This window comes from Osmerus eperlanus, chromosome 7 (genome assembly GCF_963692335.1).
Source record: "Osmerus eperlanus chromosome 7, fOsmEpe2.1, whole genome shotgun sequence".
Classification (NCBI taxonomy): domain Eukaryota; kingdom Metazoa; phylum Chordata; class Actinopteri; order Osmeriformes; family Osmeridae; genus Osmerus; species Osmerus eperlanus.
The window spans coordinates 6222296-6238358 of record NC_085024.1 but is presented as its reverse complement, the minus strand read 5'-3'; the positions used below and the strand labels follow the sequence as shown (position 1 = coordinate 6238358).

The 16063-nt window shown below is 49.5% G+C and overlaps 1 protein-coding gene across 7 annotated transcripts in view; it reads right to left on the bottom strand.

The window, feature by feature from the left end:
• Positions 1-16063, bottom strand: part of nbeal2 (neurobeachin-like 2) — a 37293-nt gene that overhangs the window by 5773 nt on the left and 15457 nt on the right. For 4 of the 7 annotated variants that reach the window (XM_062466809.1, XM_062466812.1, XM_062466816.1 and 1 more), the window contains 34 exons: positions 15676-15774; positions 14605-15269; positions 14370-14502; positions 13927-14046; positions 13269-13599; positions 13106-13188; positions 12930-13022; positions 12518-12689; positions 12016-12149; positions 10852-11011; positions 10488-10590; positions 10037-10190; positions 9425-9580; positions 8697-8856; positions 8499-8587; positions 7511-8236; positions 7141-7325; positions 6869-7025; positions 6304-6447; positions 5281-5604; positions 4155-4304; positions 3864-4021; positions 3557-3681; positions 3315-3432; positions 3016-3173; positions 2588-2721; positions 2145-2252; positions 1925-2020; positions 1625-1749; positions 1083-1223; positions 850-980; positions 514-623; positions 230-347; positions 22-119 (listed from right to left, as the gene is read on the bottom strand). In XM_062466809.1, the coding sequence (XP_062322793.1) occupies positions 22-119; positions 230-347; positions 514-623; positions 850-980; positions 1083-1223; positions 1625-1749; positions 1925-2020; positions 2145-2252; positions 2588-2721; positions 3016-3173; positions 3315-3432; positions 3557-3681; positions 3864-4021; positions 4155-4304; positions 5281-5604; positions 6304-6447; positions 6869-7025; positions 7141-7325; positions 7511-8236; positions 8499-8587; positions 8697-8856; positions 9425-9580; positions 10037-10190; positions 10488-10590; positions 10852-11011; positions 12016-12149; positions 12518-12689; positions 12930-13022; positions 13106-13188; positions 13269-13599; positions 13927-14046; positions 14370-14502; positions 14605-15269; positions 15676-15774 (5958 nt within the window). The remainder of the gene's footprint in view (positions 1-21; positions 120-229; positions 348-513; positions 624-849; positions 981-1082; positions 1224-1624; positions 1750-1924; positions 2021-2144; positions 2253-2587; positions 2722-3015; positions 3174-3314; positions 3433-3556; positions 3682-3863; positions 4022-4154; positions 4305-5280; positions 5605-6303; positions 6448-6868; positions 7026-7140; positions 7326-7510; positions 8237-8498; positions 8588-8696; positions 8857-9424; positions 9581-10036; positions 10191-10487; positions 10591-10851; positions 11012-12015; positions 12150-12517; positions 12690-12929; positions 13023-13105; positions 13189-13268; positions 13600-13926; positions 14047-14369; positions 14503-14604; positions 15270-15675; positions 15775-16063) is intronic. The other 3 variants (XM_062466810.1, XM_062466813.1, XM_062466811.1) reach the window with 2 other exon arrangements.

The window sequence follows — 16063 nt, the reverse complement described above, 5'->3', positions numbered from 1 at the left end:
TTGCTGAGATGGGACTCAGACCTTGAGGAGCTGACAGGGGGTCTGGCCGAAGTTGCTGATGATGCCCTCCAGGGCCTTGCGCTCTGTCTCATTGGCTATGGCATCTAAGTCCACGGCGCCTAGAAAATCACCAGTCAAACAGCAGAAATGTACGGAACAGTGGGGTAGAACAGTGTGGTAGAACAGGGGTGGAACCGTGCTGGATAACTATGTTCTGTCCCAGTCTTACCCTCATAAGTGCAGTAGTAGAACACATTGAGGGCCTCCACGGCCTCCTCGCCTCTCTGCTTGTAACCAAAGATCAGGTCAATCCACTCATGGAGGTGACTGGACACATGCTCACATTCCTGAGGACACACACACGCACACACCACAGTTACCTCCTATCCACAGTGTCCTTCTTTCAAAGGGATCAGACCTATTCATTTGTGGGTGCAGTAGGATCTGGATGACATGGCATATGGGATGGAGGGGTTGACTGAAGGATGAGATGCTGGGAGCTCTCTGTCTCACCAGGGCCTTCCTATGCTTCCTGATGAAGTCGTCCCTGGACGAGGCCCAGCGTGGTAGTAACACGTCTGCCACTGACTCCTGGGACATCTGCAAGCTGCCCAAGTCAAAGCCTGGGAGGAAGAGAAAAATAACACACACACACAGACCCGCACAGAAACACAAACTGTCATATACATAAACATTAAGTATAGGGGGTCGTACACTCAGTGATAAGGAGAAAGTTACACATTAACATGGATTTGGGGTCACATCCTATATCATATAATATCTTAGCTCTGACTGTGCATAGGCTCCATATGTGACATATCTCCATACCCATGCAAGTCTGGTTCTCACCGTTCATGTTTTGCAGGAACTCTGGGAAGTAGAAGAACTCGGGGATGAGCTCTTTGACATCAGCGGGGCTCTCCATGCGAGCCTGCCAGGCCGCTGGCACGGAGTGGAATTGTCGGTCTGCAACATCAAACCTGAACACGAAGAACCACACATTTTACCGCTTCTATGTGCTGAGAGTAACTTCAAAACTTCTTGAGCTTTCACCTCCTCCTCAAACACACTTTCCAGCCTACCTGCCGCTCTGCAGCTGGATGTGCAGGGTGGTGAAGGGCTCCATGCGGATCATGTAATGCATGACCCCGGCAGCGTTTGAGTAGTGTGTGCCGTAGTGGAACTTGTCGATGGTGCCTGTAGAGTCCTCAAAGCTCTCATACCTGAAGGCATACAAGGGGAAATGGATCAAAAAGAATGAATGTATCAGTACTAACAACTGTAAAGGCCCTTGCACACTGAGTGCGAAATTTTCGTATGCGTTTTTTCGCAATCATCAGCCTCAACATTCGGTGGCTCTGAATTGCCCAAAAACCTATCAAAATGTTGGCTATGGATGCGAAAAACGTATAAAATAGACCGATCCGAACTTTTTTTGGACGGACGAAAGTTTTCGGAGGCAGTGTGTAAGCGCGATTGACATAACGTGAGGGCGTATTTATTTTTTTACGTGCGAACATTTCGGACACGAATTTCGGACTCAGTGTCCAATGGCCTTAATGCTGACACTGTAGAGTTGGGTTTTCAGCAGATGTTAGGAGATTTAGATTAATACACCACTCACTTCTCTCTGACATTCTGGGCGTGTTTGGAGTTGACCACACCGATGGGTTTGGACAGGTCCCTGAACACTTCAGGGTCCTCTAGGTCCAGAACCGAAGAGGTGTAGTCACACAGAACCCAGGGGAACTGTAAAACATACAAGAACACAAGTCATACCCAACAGAAAAACCAGGACTGGTCTGTGAAAACAGAAAACCAAACTGTCCATCTTCTGTGACAGTTAGTTTGTCAATCAGTTACAGCCAGGGGAAATTTTTTGTATAATTCTTCAGTGTTTTCTTAACATATTATGTCTACTTACCACTGGGTACTGGGAGAGGTCATTATACGTGCGCCCAGCGATGGTGTTCAGTTGCATCAGGTACTCAAAGTTAGAAATTTCCCTGCACACCCATTTCTATAGTAAAAACAAAACAAAAAGAAGTTCTATTCAAATTAGGAATTTCCTTTATTTCCTCTCTTTTGGACTCATAACAGTTGTTGTGGTTGCTGGTTGAAGAGTAGTCGGGTGTGTCAAGCACCTGTGTGAGCCCAGAGGCCGTCAGCAGCTCCTGTGGGGAGCGGGAGCCGAAGTAGAAGAGGTTGGGGGGCCGCAGCCCCAGGATCCTAGAGTACACCTTGTTCCGCACCTGGATAGGGGAGGGTAACAAACAACACTATGATCTTTCACTAATTTTTGGTCAAACAAAATGTACCATAAAATCACTACCCCTGGGAAATAAAAGTTTCACAAGCAGTCTCTATGGTCTTAAAGGTACTATAGGTTGGATTTTTTCCATTGACTTATTTAGTGAAACCACCGTCAATAAAACTATCTGGAGAAAAGTGTTCAGAAAATAACTTGGGGTGCTGTTTCTCAAAATATTCTATAATGTTACCCATTGCAGCTTTAAGGGACACTTAAGTGGGTATCAATGCTGTAAGCCAATCCTGTGGCTAGTGAGTGGTGCTGTGATTGGAGCACCTTCTTCCTGAAGTTGATGAAGTAGTGAGACTGGTCTATGAAGAAGAGCTCCAGGGCTGACCGGCGCAGGTTGTAGCGTCTCAGGTGCACCTCTCTCAGCTGAGACAGAGGCCTTTTGAAGTCAAACCCGATCCCTGAGGAAAGATCACTGTTGAGTATGACAATCCCTACTCTGGATTGTTGTGTTGGGTTTATGTGTTTACTTTTGTTAAATATTGTCATGTGATTAAGGTTCATCAGGTTTTGGGGCTGTGTGACGCACGTGTTGGGTGAGTAATGAAAAATCCTAGTAAGGGTAACGTTTGGCAACTGAATCGGTAACTTGTCTCGTTCCTAATACATGTTGTCTCTTAACATACCCTTTGTGAGTAATGTCAGTGCTTATTAGGGTAGATGTGTTTTCTGTCAGATTGCAGTATGTCCTTTACCCTCCTCAGTCTCCTCTTTTTCACTGCTGTAGTCGTAGAAGTAGAGGTGGTGAGTGGTGACCTCCAGACGACCAGGAACCACTGCCACAATGGTGATGAGCTCGCAGTCCTCCGACAGCACCAGCTTCTCCTTCTGACTCTCATCCTCCCCCTCCACCCTGTGGACCAGAGTGAGGCATGCTGGGTCAGAAACCTCGGATCTCCATCAACATGGTTATGGCTAACAACAGTTAATTAGCTGTGTCTGACAACAGTGAGCACTAGTGTTGCATTGATGAGGTGGTGTAACAGCGACTCACTGGTTGTCCAGAAAGACAATGTCCTCTTCTCCCAATTGGTCGTCCTCCATGTCACTCACTTTTGCTTCCTTGGCAACAGCAAGGGGGAGGGGTTCAGAACTGCGGGGACTTTCAGCTCCTTATGTTGGAATAAATCAAATTCAAAACAAATCCATACATCATCCATACGTATTAAACACTATTTCCAACTGGCTCATGTGAACGCTAACAAAAATAAGACATGTTTTGTTCTTGAGACGTACCCATGTTGTCTCTGAAAGCGCTAGCCTCTGCGTGGGTGTCGTACTGGTAGTTGGGGACCAGTTTTAGCCTCATCTTGGAGTAGGTCTCTGCACTGGAAAGCTTCCATTTAACCACTGGAGGATCTCTGAGGAGTAGAATTATGACTACATTTAAATGAATACATAAAAATGAACAGGTCTACATTAAATGATGTGGAGAAAAACAGATTTTGAAAATAATTGTAAAAAACCGTACAAAATCCATCACAATACAATATGCAATTTTTAATTCCTAGTAAGTCAAATATTTGAGGCTGAACAACCAGACCTGTATGCCCAGGGGCCTCTTTCGCTGGTCAGCAGGCAGCGGAGGGACTTCCAGTGACGCCACACCACCCCCTGCTGGCTGGAGCTCTGCTTCTGTATGCTGTGGTACCTGTTGTTCTCACTGCGCACTCGCTTCAGGTGAGGGTCCACAATGGCCTCCTGCTCACACAGGCACCGGCATACAAACACACACACACACATAAACACGCATACAGAGGTCGTTGTTTAGAGTCTGTTCAATTGACTTCAACCTGCAGATTTCTAAACAGGCTCCTCTGGGTGAAGGCCTCACCTGGAATTTGGCTTTGCTGTCTCCTTTGTCTTTGTCTCGCCGTATGGCTGTGCTCATGAGGTCGTCAAAACAGGAGTTCCAAAAGTTGGACATGAGGTCGTGGCTCTTCCCAAACGTGTCCAACTCATACTGTTCCATAGTGGGTTGGACCTACAAATGTCAGCAAATACACACATTTCAGAAAACACAATTACAACACACACACTTAACCAACACAAAATCTCTGTACAATTATTTTAAAAAGTAATGACTTTTTGGACTTGGAACACACGTCATTGCAAACATTAACCCTAACCATAGCTTTGGACTGATACCAAATGCTTGATAAGGCAGTGTATTGTATGATCTGTATATACAACAAGTCTAAACAACAAAGATTTAAGAGAGTGAACTGTCACACACTTTCAAAATAAATCCTTGTCTGAACTTGGGAGGATCTGTTTGGCTTTAATTCACGGAACCTCTTAGCATAAAGTTGTAAACTTAATGCTAAGAGGTAACTGTTAGTGTAAACCTTTCTTTTCTGCCAACACACTGAGATTCGGTACAATTTTTACCAAACTAGCTACTTTAGTCAGTCAGTCATATTTATTTATAAAGCACATTTAAAAAAAACAGCTGATAGCCAAAGTGCTGTACCATAGCGAATTATTAAAACACACACATTAAGACACAAAACCGCCTAGCTTTACATTACATTCTCTCAGTCAACCAGCACAAAAGTAAACTATGAGTTGCTTAGTGGGTGTGGGATAGCTGGGTGGACACAGCTGATGACACAGAACAGACAGCGGCAAACCCAAACAGTGCCAAGTTAATCTAGAGCCAAGGACAAAGGTTACGGCAGCCCCTCTAAAAATACATCACTGAGATTTAGACAAATTACTTCTGTGGAAACATAACATTTGGAATCTGCTTTTCTGTCCAAGCACAGTTCACTCCCACTGCTCATATGAAGCATATTGGCAAAAGGTCCGTATTTTTTAATAAATACACCTTAAATGAATATGGCCTGGTACTGTTTACATTCTCTGATACTGTCCGCTTATGAATCCAGTAACATGACAGGCCTATATGGGTATCTGGCTGTAACAGGGTAGTGGTGATGTAGGGCAGGAAGACTGACATGATGCTGGTAGAAGTCCTGCCACTCCACGGTGTGACAGTAGTTCTGCAGGTCCTGAGCGAAGGTGGGGCTACCATTGGTCACAGGAAGGTTAGGCAGCAGGGACTGCAGCGTGACGGGGTCAGCGTGCTGGTCCAGGAGGGTGCGTACGATGGGCACCAGCCGGGAGAAGGTCTCCGCGTGCCCGCCGTTGGCGTCCACCATGACACCCTTTGGCCACAGGGGGGCGCCCAAGCGGCCCAGCAGGAAACACACCTCCACCCACTTTAGACAGAGCACTGTCTGGAGGAGGCTGTGGAGCTTCACACAAGCCATCACACACACCTGTGGTCCCAGGAAAAAGAGAGAGGGAGGGAAGAAGAGATGAGAGAGCGAGAGAGAAACACAGATAAAGAAAACATTTATAAAAAGAGAGGGAGGGAGAATGAGTCAGAGAGAGACAGAGAGACAGAGTGAGAGAAAAAGACAGAGGGATAGTTTGCAAGACAGACGGAGAAAAGAACCATTACTGCAAAGGAGAGACAGTGACAAGACTAACTTGGAGAGGCATGTACAACATTACAACAGTGAGTTGCTAGGATCTTGACAGGGGCTCCTTAAGAAAAGTACACAACCAAAGCCCCGTGTTTCCATCAAAAGGGTTAACCTGGGACAGCTTACTTCTGTCCACTTGATCCCTCGATCTTGCAGTAGCCATCCCATAAATCAAAGGGAGCAGCCTGGTCATACAGAACACTCCCCCAGAGGAATGTGGGCTCTCCACTCTGATACCCATAGAAGGCCTGGTAGAGCTCAACTGCTGTCAGCCTTGTTACACCACAATAGGGCCTTTCACACTTGAAATCCAAATTGAACAAATTTCAATCAGGCATAAATGGTTAGTACTGTTGTTGATCACCCTGACCTTTAGTTGTTTGAATCCCTGTACTATGAAAGGGAAATGGTGTGAGCCTTTATTATTTGTGGTGGGTGGAGTGTGTGTGTGAGTGTGTCAGTGTGTGTGTGTCTGTGCAAGAGGCTAACCTGAGAGTCCTGCTGCTGGATGTATCCTGTGATGATGCGCAGGCCGATATAGGCCATCTCCCTGAGCTCCAGAGAGCCTGGGGAGCCCGGGGCACAGTGCCATGCCTGTAGCCTGTCCAGCAGGTTCACCACCCCCTCAAAGATCTGCAAAACAACAACGCCTGTCAGCCACACACTGCAAGCCAGGACCTGACACAAAGCAGGACCTGTTACCACACCTCTCAACACACATGGCTAACTTTGACTATTCATCACACACAATAAATACAGCTTAGTCAGAGAACAACAACTCCTACACATCATTTATTGCCCTGCCGTAAACCAGGAGGAGAGGAGACACACAGATAATACAGACAATAACAGGAAGTAGCTATATCCTTCACAGCATTCCTGGCTAATGAAGATCAGGCCTCCACACCCTCCTGAGCCTCTATACATTGTAAGCAAACAACAGTACTGGGCAGACTCCCTTGACTCTCATTTGAAAAGGCTGCACCCATACATGAATAAACTCATACAGAGTTGATTTTCACAAAGGAGTGAAGTATTCATCTGGAGGGGGTACCTTCTCGCTCCACAGAGCGTGGTTGTCGGTACCCTCAGCGAACAGGAAGTCCTGGAGCAGCCTGAGAAGGCGCACCAGGCTGGGACAGTGGGGCAGAGACTGACCCTGGGCGTCTCGCAGGTCCGACAGGGACGACTCCAGCATCATCTCCAACAGGCTGGCACACACACACACGGCTTAGGATACATTATGACTCAGTCTAAGAGCTTTGAGGTCTGACTCACTGTGGTGCTAGCGACAGATGGTGGACGGGGGCCTGGTCTGAAACTAACCTTCGTTTGATGTCGTCGGGTGGGCGCACCAGTTGGCAGGAGGAGCCCAGCTTGGTGAGGACAGAGAAGACCTGGCCCCTCTCCCTCCAGACGGCGTCCTCGCCACCCTCGGCCCCGCTGCCACTCCACAGCACGGAGAACACGATGTTGGTCAATAGGTTACACAGCTCCTCCTCCGGAGTCTGCTGCCACACACACATACAAACACACACGTACACACACACACACACAAACCCAATATATTAGGAAGATGAAGAACTTATGAATCCATCAAAAAGTGTGATGGATTCAAAGAGCAGAGCCTGGGGCCTGTTGAAGCAGGCAGGAGCCCGACCTGAGGAATTGAGGGCTTAAAGGTTAAGAGCCCTACCTGAGGGTTGGAGGTGTTGGAGATGGTGTCTCCAGTGGGAGGGTCTGTTCCATAGCTGGCGTCGTCAAGCACATTGGACAGACTGGAGCTCTTCCTGGGCCTCAGAGAGGGGAAGGGCTTGCTGTGCTCCAGGGGGGACGGGGTGTCTCCCTGACTGCCTGCGGGTGTGATGGTGCCCGTCCCTGTGCCCGCCTCCCCCAGCTCCAGTTCAAAGGGGGAGGTGCCAAAGGGGGAGAGGGGGTGGTAGAGCCCCTCCTCCTCGGGACGGGCTGAGGGGATGTCCACCGTGTTGGACAGGGAGGACGAGTGGCTCCCCTGCTCCATTGAGTCAAAGGACTTAAAATGCAACGAGTGTCCGTAGCTCTTCAGCTGCCCCCCGCCGCCGCTAAGGGGTGACTGGGAGAGGTTGGAGAAACCCTCTGAGAGGTCCCGCAGGCCTCCTTCTTCCTCATCCTCTTCATCCCGTGAGGTGTACGTGAGGAAAAGGTCGGGCCGGGTGTCCTCTATAACTATGCTGTGGTCCCTGCGGAGGGGGGGGCGGAGGGGAGGGCGGAGGAGGAGGCGGGCGGGGGGCTCCAGGGAGCTGGGGGTGCTGGAGTCCTCCATGCTGGCTGCTCGGGACTCGTAGGACTCCTTCACATAGAGCTTAGTGAGGACGTCCTGCCAGCCGGGCTGACGAGCCAGCTGCCTGACGTAGTCCTCGCTGGAGTAGATCAGGTGGAAGAGCTGAGGGGATAGTAGCAAAGAGAGAGGGGTAGCAGAAGGAGGTGAGAAAGAAATACGAGAGGTGACGTAAGGAAATGGAGGTGTGATGTTTTAATGAAATGCTTTTTTATAAATCAGTGAACAAACTTGGGTTGTCCTTGAAGCTGACCGAAAATGGATCTTTTCAAACTTAGGTTTCTATTCTTCACCAATGGCACTCTCAAGCACCAAAAATAACCACCCTGACAGAATCTGAAAGAAGAACATCCGAAGGCTGACTGACCTTGCGACACACGTCCAGACGGACAGTGAGCTCAGCTCTGTGTGACAGATACACCACAGCCAGGAGGTCTCTGAAGCTAGGGCTGGCATCTGCGTGTCAACAGACGTCACAGTCGAGAAGAAAATACAGAATTAGCTACAACCCCCCTATAATTTTTTTAAACAAATTCCCAGTGTCTCAGAGGCTATTTTGGATTACCTGTTGCAAGAACCTGCTCGTACAGACACCGCACAGTGGTCATGGTTACAGGGATGTCTCCAAGGAAACAGACCAGGCCTAGGTAGCCAAAATCCTTCAGCTTGACGCGGTGCTTAGTCCGTTCAGGCACTCTTTCACTCTTCAGGATTTTGTAGAGTACCTACACAGACAGACAGAAAACACAAAAACACCTCATGCTTAGATAACAGTCCCCATTTGTCTCATAACAAAGATAGACTAATAAGATTTCATAGAGCTGGATTGATATGCTTCAATTTCTGTGTAAGAGAGAGGCTTCTCTCCTTAGGTCAAGAGGTCATGTTGTGGACACACTCAGATCGTATATAGATAAGGGTCTAGCTTGTTTAGAAACTAGCTACTCGCTAGAGTCAGTGAGTAGAAACTATGCTGGAAAAGGCTTTAATAAGTTACGATACGGTCAAGTATAACCTTTCAAGAATACAAACATGCTGACCACATGCTGTGCCCTGTAAGGAAGAATTCTCTCGAAACTATATCTGAACTCCATTGTATATACGTCTGTCTGTAACCCATTGCTGTGCTCATCTTACAACTCCGCCTTGACTGGTGAAATGATCCGAGCACATTTTATAAAACCAAGTCAACCCTTTAACATTGTCAGTCATCTTTCCGGCCACGACTGACATCATCATTGATGAAGTTGAAGATCTAAAATGAGCGGTTGGTCCGGAGCTATTGGTCCTCACCCTGAAGACTCGTTCGCGGGCCTCGTCCCCCAAGGTGGGGGTGAGGAGCAGGCAGTACAGCTGCTCCACACCCCACTCCACCAGCACCGTCTGGACCGTTTCTCTGGGGGGCGTGCTCCGCAACAGACAGTACAGCACGTCCAGCGCACTCACCACCTAGGGCCGGGAATCCAAAACACATAAGCCGCAGTCTTTGCCGTATCTCGAGCCACAGTTGTTGTGTGTTTCAGGCCCAGACCTTTTTAGTCTGCCTTCTATTTAATGTGATAATTTCTAGTTGGACTTATGTCCGTCTGTTACTTCTTATTTATTTGTTTTATTAGTGTTCTTATACAGTATATTTGTGTATTATTTTTCATGTTAATGTTTAATTTAAACTTATGTTCTTTTTTTACTTATCAACTTTATATGTTCAGCACTCAGACTGCATTTGTTGCAATGACTTGCAAAGATTGATTGACTAGTTGATACATAAACTAGATCTGTCTGGACCAAGAGGCTACAACAATGTATCAATGCAGCATGTACTCATCTAAAACTCACTGTGAAAGTGTAGGGAGAACAAGACAGAGAGCCAGGTGAGAAAGAGAGAGTGAGTCCAGGATTGCGTACCTGCTGTTCCTCTCCCACGGCGAGCGTGTAGGCCAGGACACTGTGGAGCTCCTCTGGGCTGGGAGACCTGAGCAGGAAATCCCTCAGCAGGGAGAACAGAGAGATCTGGACCGTCTGCTTCTCATCAGACAGGCGGCTGCCGTCTTTCTCCATGCTGCGGGACAGACAGACAGGGACGCAGACAGACAGGCAGACAGGCAGTCAGGTGGACAGTCAGGCAATTAGACAGACAGATAGAAAGATAGACAGGAAGGCAAGCAGACAAACAGACAGACAGACAGACAAACAGGCAGGCAGGCAGGCAGGCAGGCAGGCAGAAAGTCAGTCAGTCAGACAAAATAATACCAAAACCATGAAAACACACCTAACACATCTACTCAAACGTGCCTTGGTACAGTATTCACATCCCCATGGTGACTGAGCCTTACTGTGCAGGTGCTGTAATGTTTACCTGTAGTGCGTCCGTATGGTATCCAGGATGTACTGCACCCCGTACTTCCTCCTCATGCGCTGCTTGCCATCCTTGATCACCGTGGACAAGTACTGGACATGGCCTTCATACAGTAGAGAAGATATATAACTGAGAAGACAGCACTGCCAATGGAGCTCACTGAAAAACTACAATGTGACAGCTTTGTTAGTAGTACTGTAGTAGTATTGTAGTAGTGTTGTACCCAGACACAGTAGAGTGTTGTCGGTTCCTTACCCAGACACACAGTTACGAGGTATTCCTTTCCTTACCCAGCCAGATACACAGTTAAGAGGGTATCGGTTCCTTACCCAGACACACAGTAAAGAATGTATCGGTTCCTTACCCAAACACACAGCAAAGTGACTGTTGCTCCAGATGCGGAAGTCAAATAGCAGGTGCTGGTAGAGCTGCAGGAGCAGAGGGCTGTTCCCCTCGCTGGACACCTGCTCCAACAGGAACTGACATGCCATCAGAACACTCATGTCCATCATGCTGCCCGGCACCTGGGGGAGAGGGGAGGGGAGTGGGTAAGTGGGATAAGATGAGGATAGGGGTGAATATGTGGGATAGGATGGGGGTGGGGTTAAGGAATGGGGTGGAGGGTTAGGTTACGCATGGGGGGGTGGGATAGGATGGGGGTGGGGAGTGGGATAGGGTACGGGTGGGGGTGGAGGGATGGAAGAATGGGAAAGGATGGGGGTAGGGAAAGTGGGCGTAGGGTGGGTACGAGAGAGCATAGGGTGAAAGTGACTGTAAGTGTTTACAGTCCTGATATTACTCTGATGTCTGTGTGTGTGTGTGTGTGTGTGCCAGGGAGTCTTGCTTCAGTGAAGTGAATTGAAGGGTTTAAACTATGTAAGAGTGATAGAGGGAGTTGGTGCCTGTGTGGCTGAGTGTGACGGCAGTGTTGACGCTGTGTGTGTGTGTGTTTGTGAGGGTGTGTCAGTGAGTGTGTGCACACGCGCGTGTGTGTGGATAATGGTGTGATTGTTAGAGCAGCGTTTCCATCCAGGATGATTGGCTTTGCAGACACCAACAGACACCAACATGTCCTGTCAGAGCAGCGACCCCTCCCTCGCTCTCCCAGGGAGCATCGCTGGAATGTAGAACAGTCTCTAGCCCACCCCACTGTACACATATCTACAAACACTACAATACAGGACACAAGTCTTCCAACCCAGGACAGGCACCCTGGCCCTGGGCATTCAGTTTCAAGCCCCTCACCTGTACACACTGAAATTCATCTGTCAACAACAAAACCAATGAAAACAATTAATTTGCTAGTAACTAAAGACTAATCGTTATACTGTACATGATTGATGAGCGCCGATGTTATTGAGTCTCCTGAGGGTTCGGGGCATCTGGCCTTTCCATGAGGAGCTAAAGCTCCTCTATGAGCAGGTGGTCTGTCTTATCTTTTGTACTATATGCACCATTTGCATATCACTTTGGGTAAAAGCATAAGAAAATAAGAATAAGAGTTAAAAGACAAAGTTTTGCCCCTCACCTTGCTCAACATGGCTCCTATGATGGCAGGGCCATGGCAGTTCAGCAGGCTCTCATTATTGACGGGGTGATGGCGAATCAGATTCTTCACCATCAGCAGGAAGGCGGCTATGCTGTTTCTCTCCAGACGGCCCTCTGGAAGGAACATGGGACACAGTGTCACCGCCTTAGCAACCACGGCTTCACCACGACAACCAGGGCCAGCGACTCTGTGTCAGGCTCCCCTCTGTCACTCACCAACAGTGATCATAGTGTTTGGTTTGTTGAGATGGCTTGGTGCATTTTGGAGCATGTGTTCAGAATGCTGATGCTGATTTGGAATCAGAGACCATTCTTAGCATTCTAGAATAACAACGTGTTGGATATACCTCTCTGGATACCTCTCTAAATAAATCCACTTAAAAGTACGGCTCCCAAAATCCTATAATGCCTATTCACAGAGCGATTGCATTTCAAAGTTCAAAACAGGCTCTATCCTTTCCTCAAGGGCAGGGAATACTGACCGGAGGACTTGCCCAGTGGCAACAGCATGCCGACGGGCCCTCTTGAGGAGGTGAGCTCTGGTCCCAGGAGGTCGGAGGTCTCCTGCCCAACTCCGTCCACCTGCTCGGCCTCACACACTTGGTCCAGCAGGGGCAGCAGCACTCCCATGCCCCCCACCGTGTTCAAAACATCCTGACATGGAACAGACAAATGGCCACACATACCGCACATGCATACACCCATCCATACACACACACATCACATGTACATACACCCATCCATACATGCAGACACAGTTACATACAGGTGTATCCACTTTACTGAAAGATAACCATTATAGTAATTGTGCTGTTGTTCTCAAACACACGTAATTACAATATAATATAAATACAATATTAACAGTACAGAGATGACAGACTGGACAACACACACCTTGATGTCCCAGTTAACCACTTGGTGTCCAGTTAGCCTGCCGTCATACTGGTGGTTGGGAGACAGATCCAGACAAATCTGGTTCTTGAAAGCCTGAGAACACAGATTTAATCAGTACCGTCTTGGTGCTGCCAGGGCTTTTCGGCAGCTCTGAGGAGCATCTGAACCTCACCCACCTGTGGAGTGTAGTAGAGGAGGAGTTTGCTGTTGAGGTCCGAAAGCTCTCCATCCGCCTTGAACAGAGACACGTGGTTGGGGCCTGGGGGAAGATGAGAAGGTTACCGTAAAACAATGTACCACAACCATGTATAACTCGGCAGACGTGAGTCGACATTGTACCTGCGGCATAGAGCGCCTTGGCCTGTAGCGGTTGCAGGGCCTCATGGCAGATGAAGGCAGTTCCCAGGAGGCCGTCCAGAGAGCTCGGCGTCCCCCACTCCGTGTCCTGCAGCCCAGCGGGGATGGTGTGCACGTTGGACTCCTGCAGCGACCCCCAGCGCCCCCCCGCAAAGGTGGCCGGGAAGGACTGGGAGCGGGTGAGGGGGGAGGCGTGAGCGGGAAAGGCAAACTCCCCTGACTGGGATAACGGGGGAGGCAGGGTAGGGGAGGTGGTGGTGGTGGTAGTAGTGGTCCGGTGGCCCGCGGAGCCGATGCAGCAAGAGGTGAAAGGCTGGAAGAGGAGGAGATAAAGGAGGAGAGAGAAGAGGAAGTGGAAAAGAAAGTAGAGGAGCGGGTGGAAGAGGTAGAGGAGGAGGTAGAGTAGGAGGTGAAAGAGGAGTAAGAAGCAGAAGAGTAAGAAGTACAACATGAGAATGTGATACAGAAGGGATGACAGAAGAACTACCAGGAACACAGTACAGCACTGCCCTGAACACCCTGCCATAGACCAACCCTCTCTATGCATTTTCAGTTTGCTCTGAATGACCTCAGTCAGTGCTAAACCAATGGTCTTTTCAAAGCATAGCCCTTCCAGCTCCCTGCAGTTACTCTTTCTTACCTCATTGAAAGAGGGGAAGCGCAGCTGGGCAGTCTTACACTGCTCTCCGTCTATGTAGATGGTGACCATGTTCTGTCCAAATGGACGACGGCCAGGGATGTGGACGATGTCCACAGAATGCTGAGAGACCAGAGACACACAAAGCCATGATGACACAGGCTTTATTTCACAAAACACATTTACAGGGCTGGCATGCAGAGCATGTCTGCAAATAGTCACTTCAGAGCACATCCTAGGAACACACCCACAAATTATACAATAGTGCAACACGTACGCACTTCAAATATAGATCATTATCATAACAACGTTCCTCACAATGGATGAGCAGGACAGGTCCAGTAGTATATGTCTTGTGTTAGACAACAGGTTAGAGGTGTGTGTGTATGTGCGTAGGTTAGCAGTGTGTGTGTGCGTGTGGGTGGCTGTTAGTCTCGAAATCTCACCCAGCAGCAGTCTGTGAGAGGATTGTCAGGTAGGCAAACAGCCATGTAGTCTTTCTTAGTGCACACAGCCACCACCAGCACCCCCTCCATGGTGAAGAAGGCCTCCAGTCCCGTCCCGCTGGCCGTGAAGAAACTGGAGGACAGAGAGAGAGAGAGGACACGGTTGAAACACCACTAGGTAGCAACAAACGATGCTGTGAAGTACTCTTGACTTGATTTCCGCAATCATGGTTACCTGTAGAGTTGTTTCCTGCGAGGGCCTTTCCCCATGCCTCGCGGGGCCCCCGTGCCAGCGGTGGGCAAGGGGGTACTGGGAGTGGAGAACTCAGAGTGATAAGGAGGGAAGTCAGCGTTGAGGCAGAGCCAGGCGTGGAAGGCGAAGGCGCTGCCCGGCCAGCGCTGGACTGTGGGCACCATGATGCCCGCCATGGGGGGCGTGAGGTCAAAGTACTGCAGGGCGCTGTCTCTACCCTCCCTGGCCGCCATGGCTGACAGCACCCTGATGATGCGGGCACAGTACGGGTGTGAGCCCCTCCCAGACGCCCTCCCGGTCCCGCTGCCCTGGTCCACCCTCAGCAGGCGGAGCAGGCTCTTCAGCTCGCCCGGCCGGAGGCACAGGGAGCCCAGGTCCTGCAGCAGGCCCAGCAGGGCATCGGCACACTGCCTGTCCAGGTGCTGGGGCACCTCCAGGACCCGGAGCAGTGCTCCCACCAGGCCGGCCTCCACTGCCACGGTGCGGCAGGATAGGGAGCCTCCGCACACGGCCGCCAGCCACTGGGCCACCAGTAGCTGCAGCTCCCGCTGGGTGCTCAGCTCGGGCAGCCACTGCAGGAGCAGCAACAGGGGCTGGTCGTTGCTGATGCCCAGGTGGAGTGCGTGGGCGTGCTCCCCTTCCACTGCCTGGAGGGAAGGTGGCAGGGAGGAGGCAGGGATGGAGAGAGAGATAGGGAGGAATTGAGAGGGAGAGAGAGGGAGGGAGAGAGGGAAGAAGAGAGGAAGGAAGAGAAAAAGGGAAGAAGAGAGAGGGAGGAAGAGAGAAATGGAGGAAGAGAGAGATAACAAGGGAGAGAGGAAGAGAGGGAGGGGATGATGAGTATAATACATTTGATCAAAGGCATGACCTCAGTCTGTGCTGACTGTCTCCAAATCAGTTTAATGAGAAAGCTTGTTTGGCTCTTCTATACTCTGACAAGCTACACTCCTCTCTGCTCCTCTCTTCTCTGCTCCTCTCTTTTCTGCTCCTCTCTTTTCTGCTCCCCTCTGCTTATCTCTCCTCAGTGCCTCTCTGCCCTCCCCCTCTGCTCACCATGTTCATCAGCTCCTGTAGCAGCCTCTTGGTGGGCTGGCCTTGACTCTTGAGAACATCAAACAGCTGGGAGTAGCCGATCCTCTCCTTAAACACCTCCTGGAGAGGAACAGACAGAGGGGCTGAAACACCTCGCTCCACTCAAAATGGTGCAGCTTGGCACATGCCTCTATCTCCTCTCAGGAGGGAATACATGGAGACTTCCTGAGCATGGTGTCCTTTACAGGCTGTCTCGCCCCTCTCCTCCGAAATGAAAACATGGAGCAATACAAAAGAGATGGAACCAATGGCAGTACATGATACATAACCAGACGTATAATGTGCCTTTGCAGACATTTTATTTAGTAGGTCACAATGACATTGAGGTACGTGTTGCGTGTTTACAGTG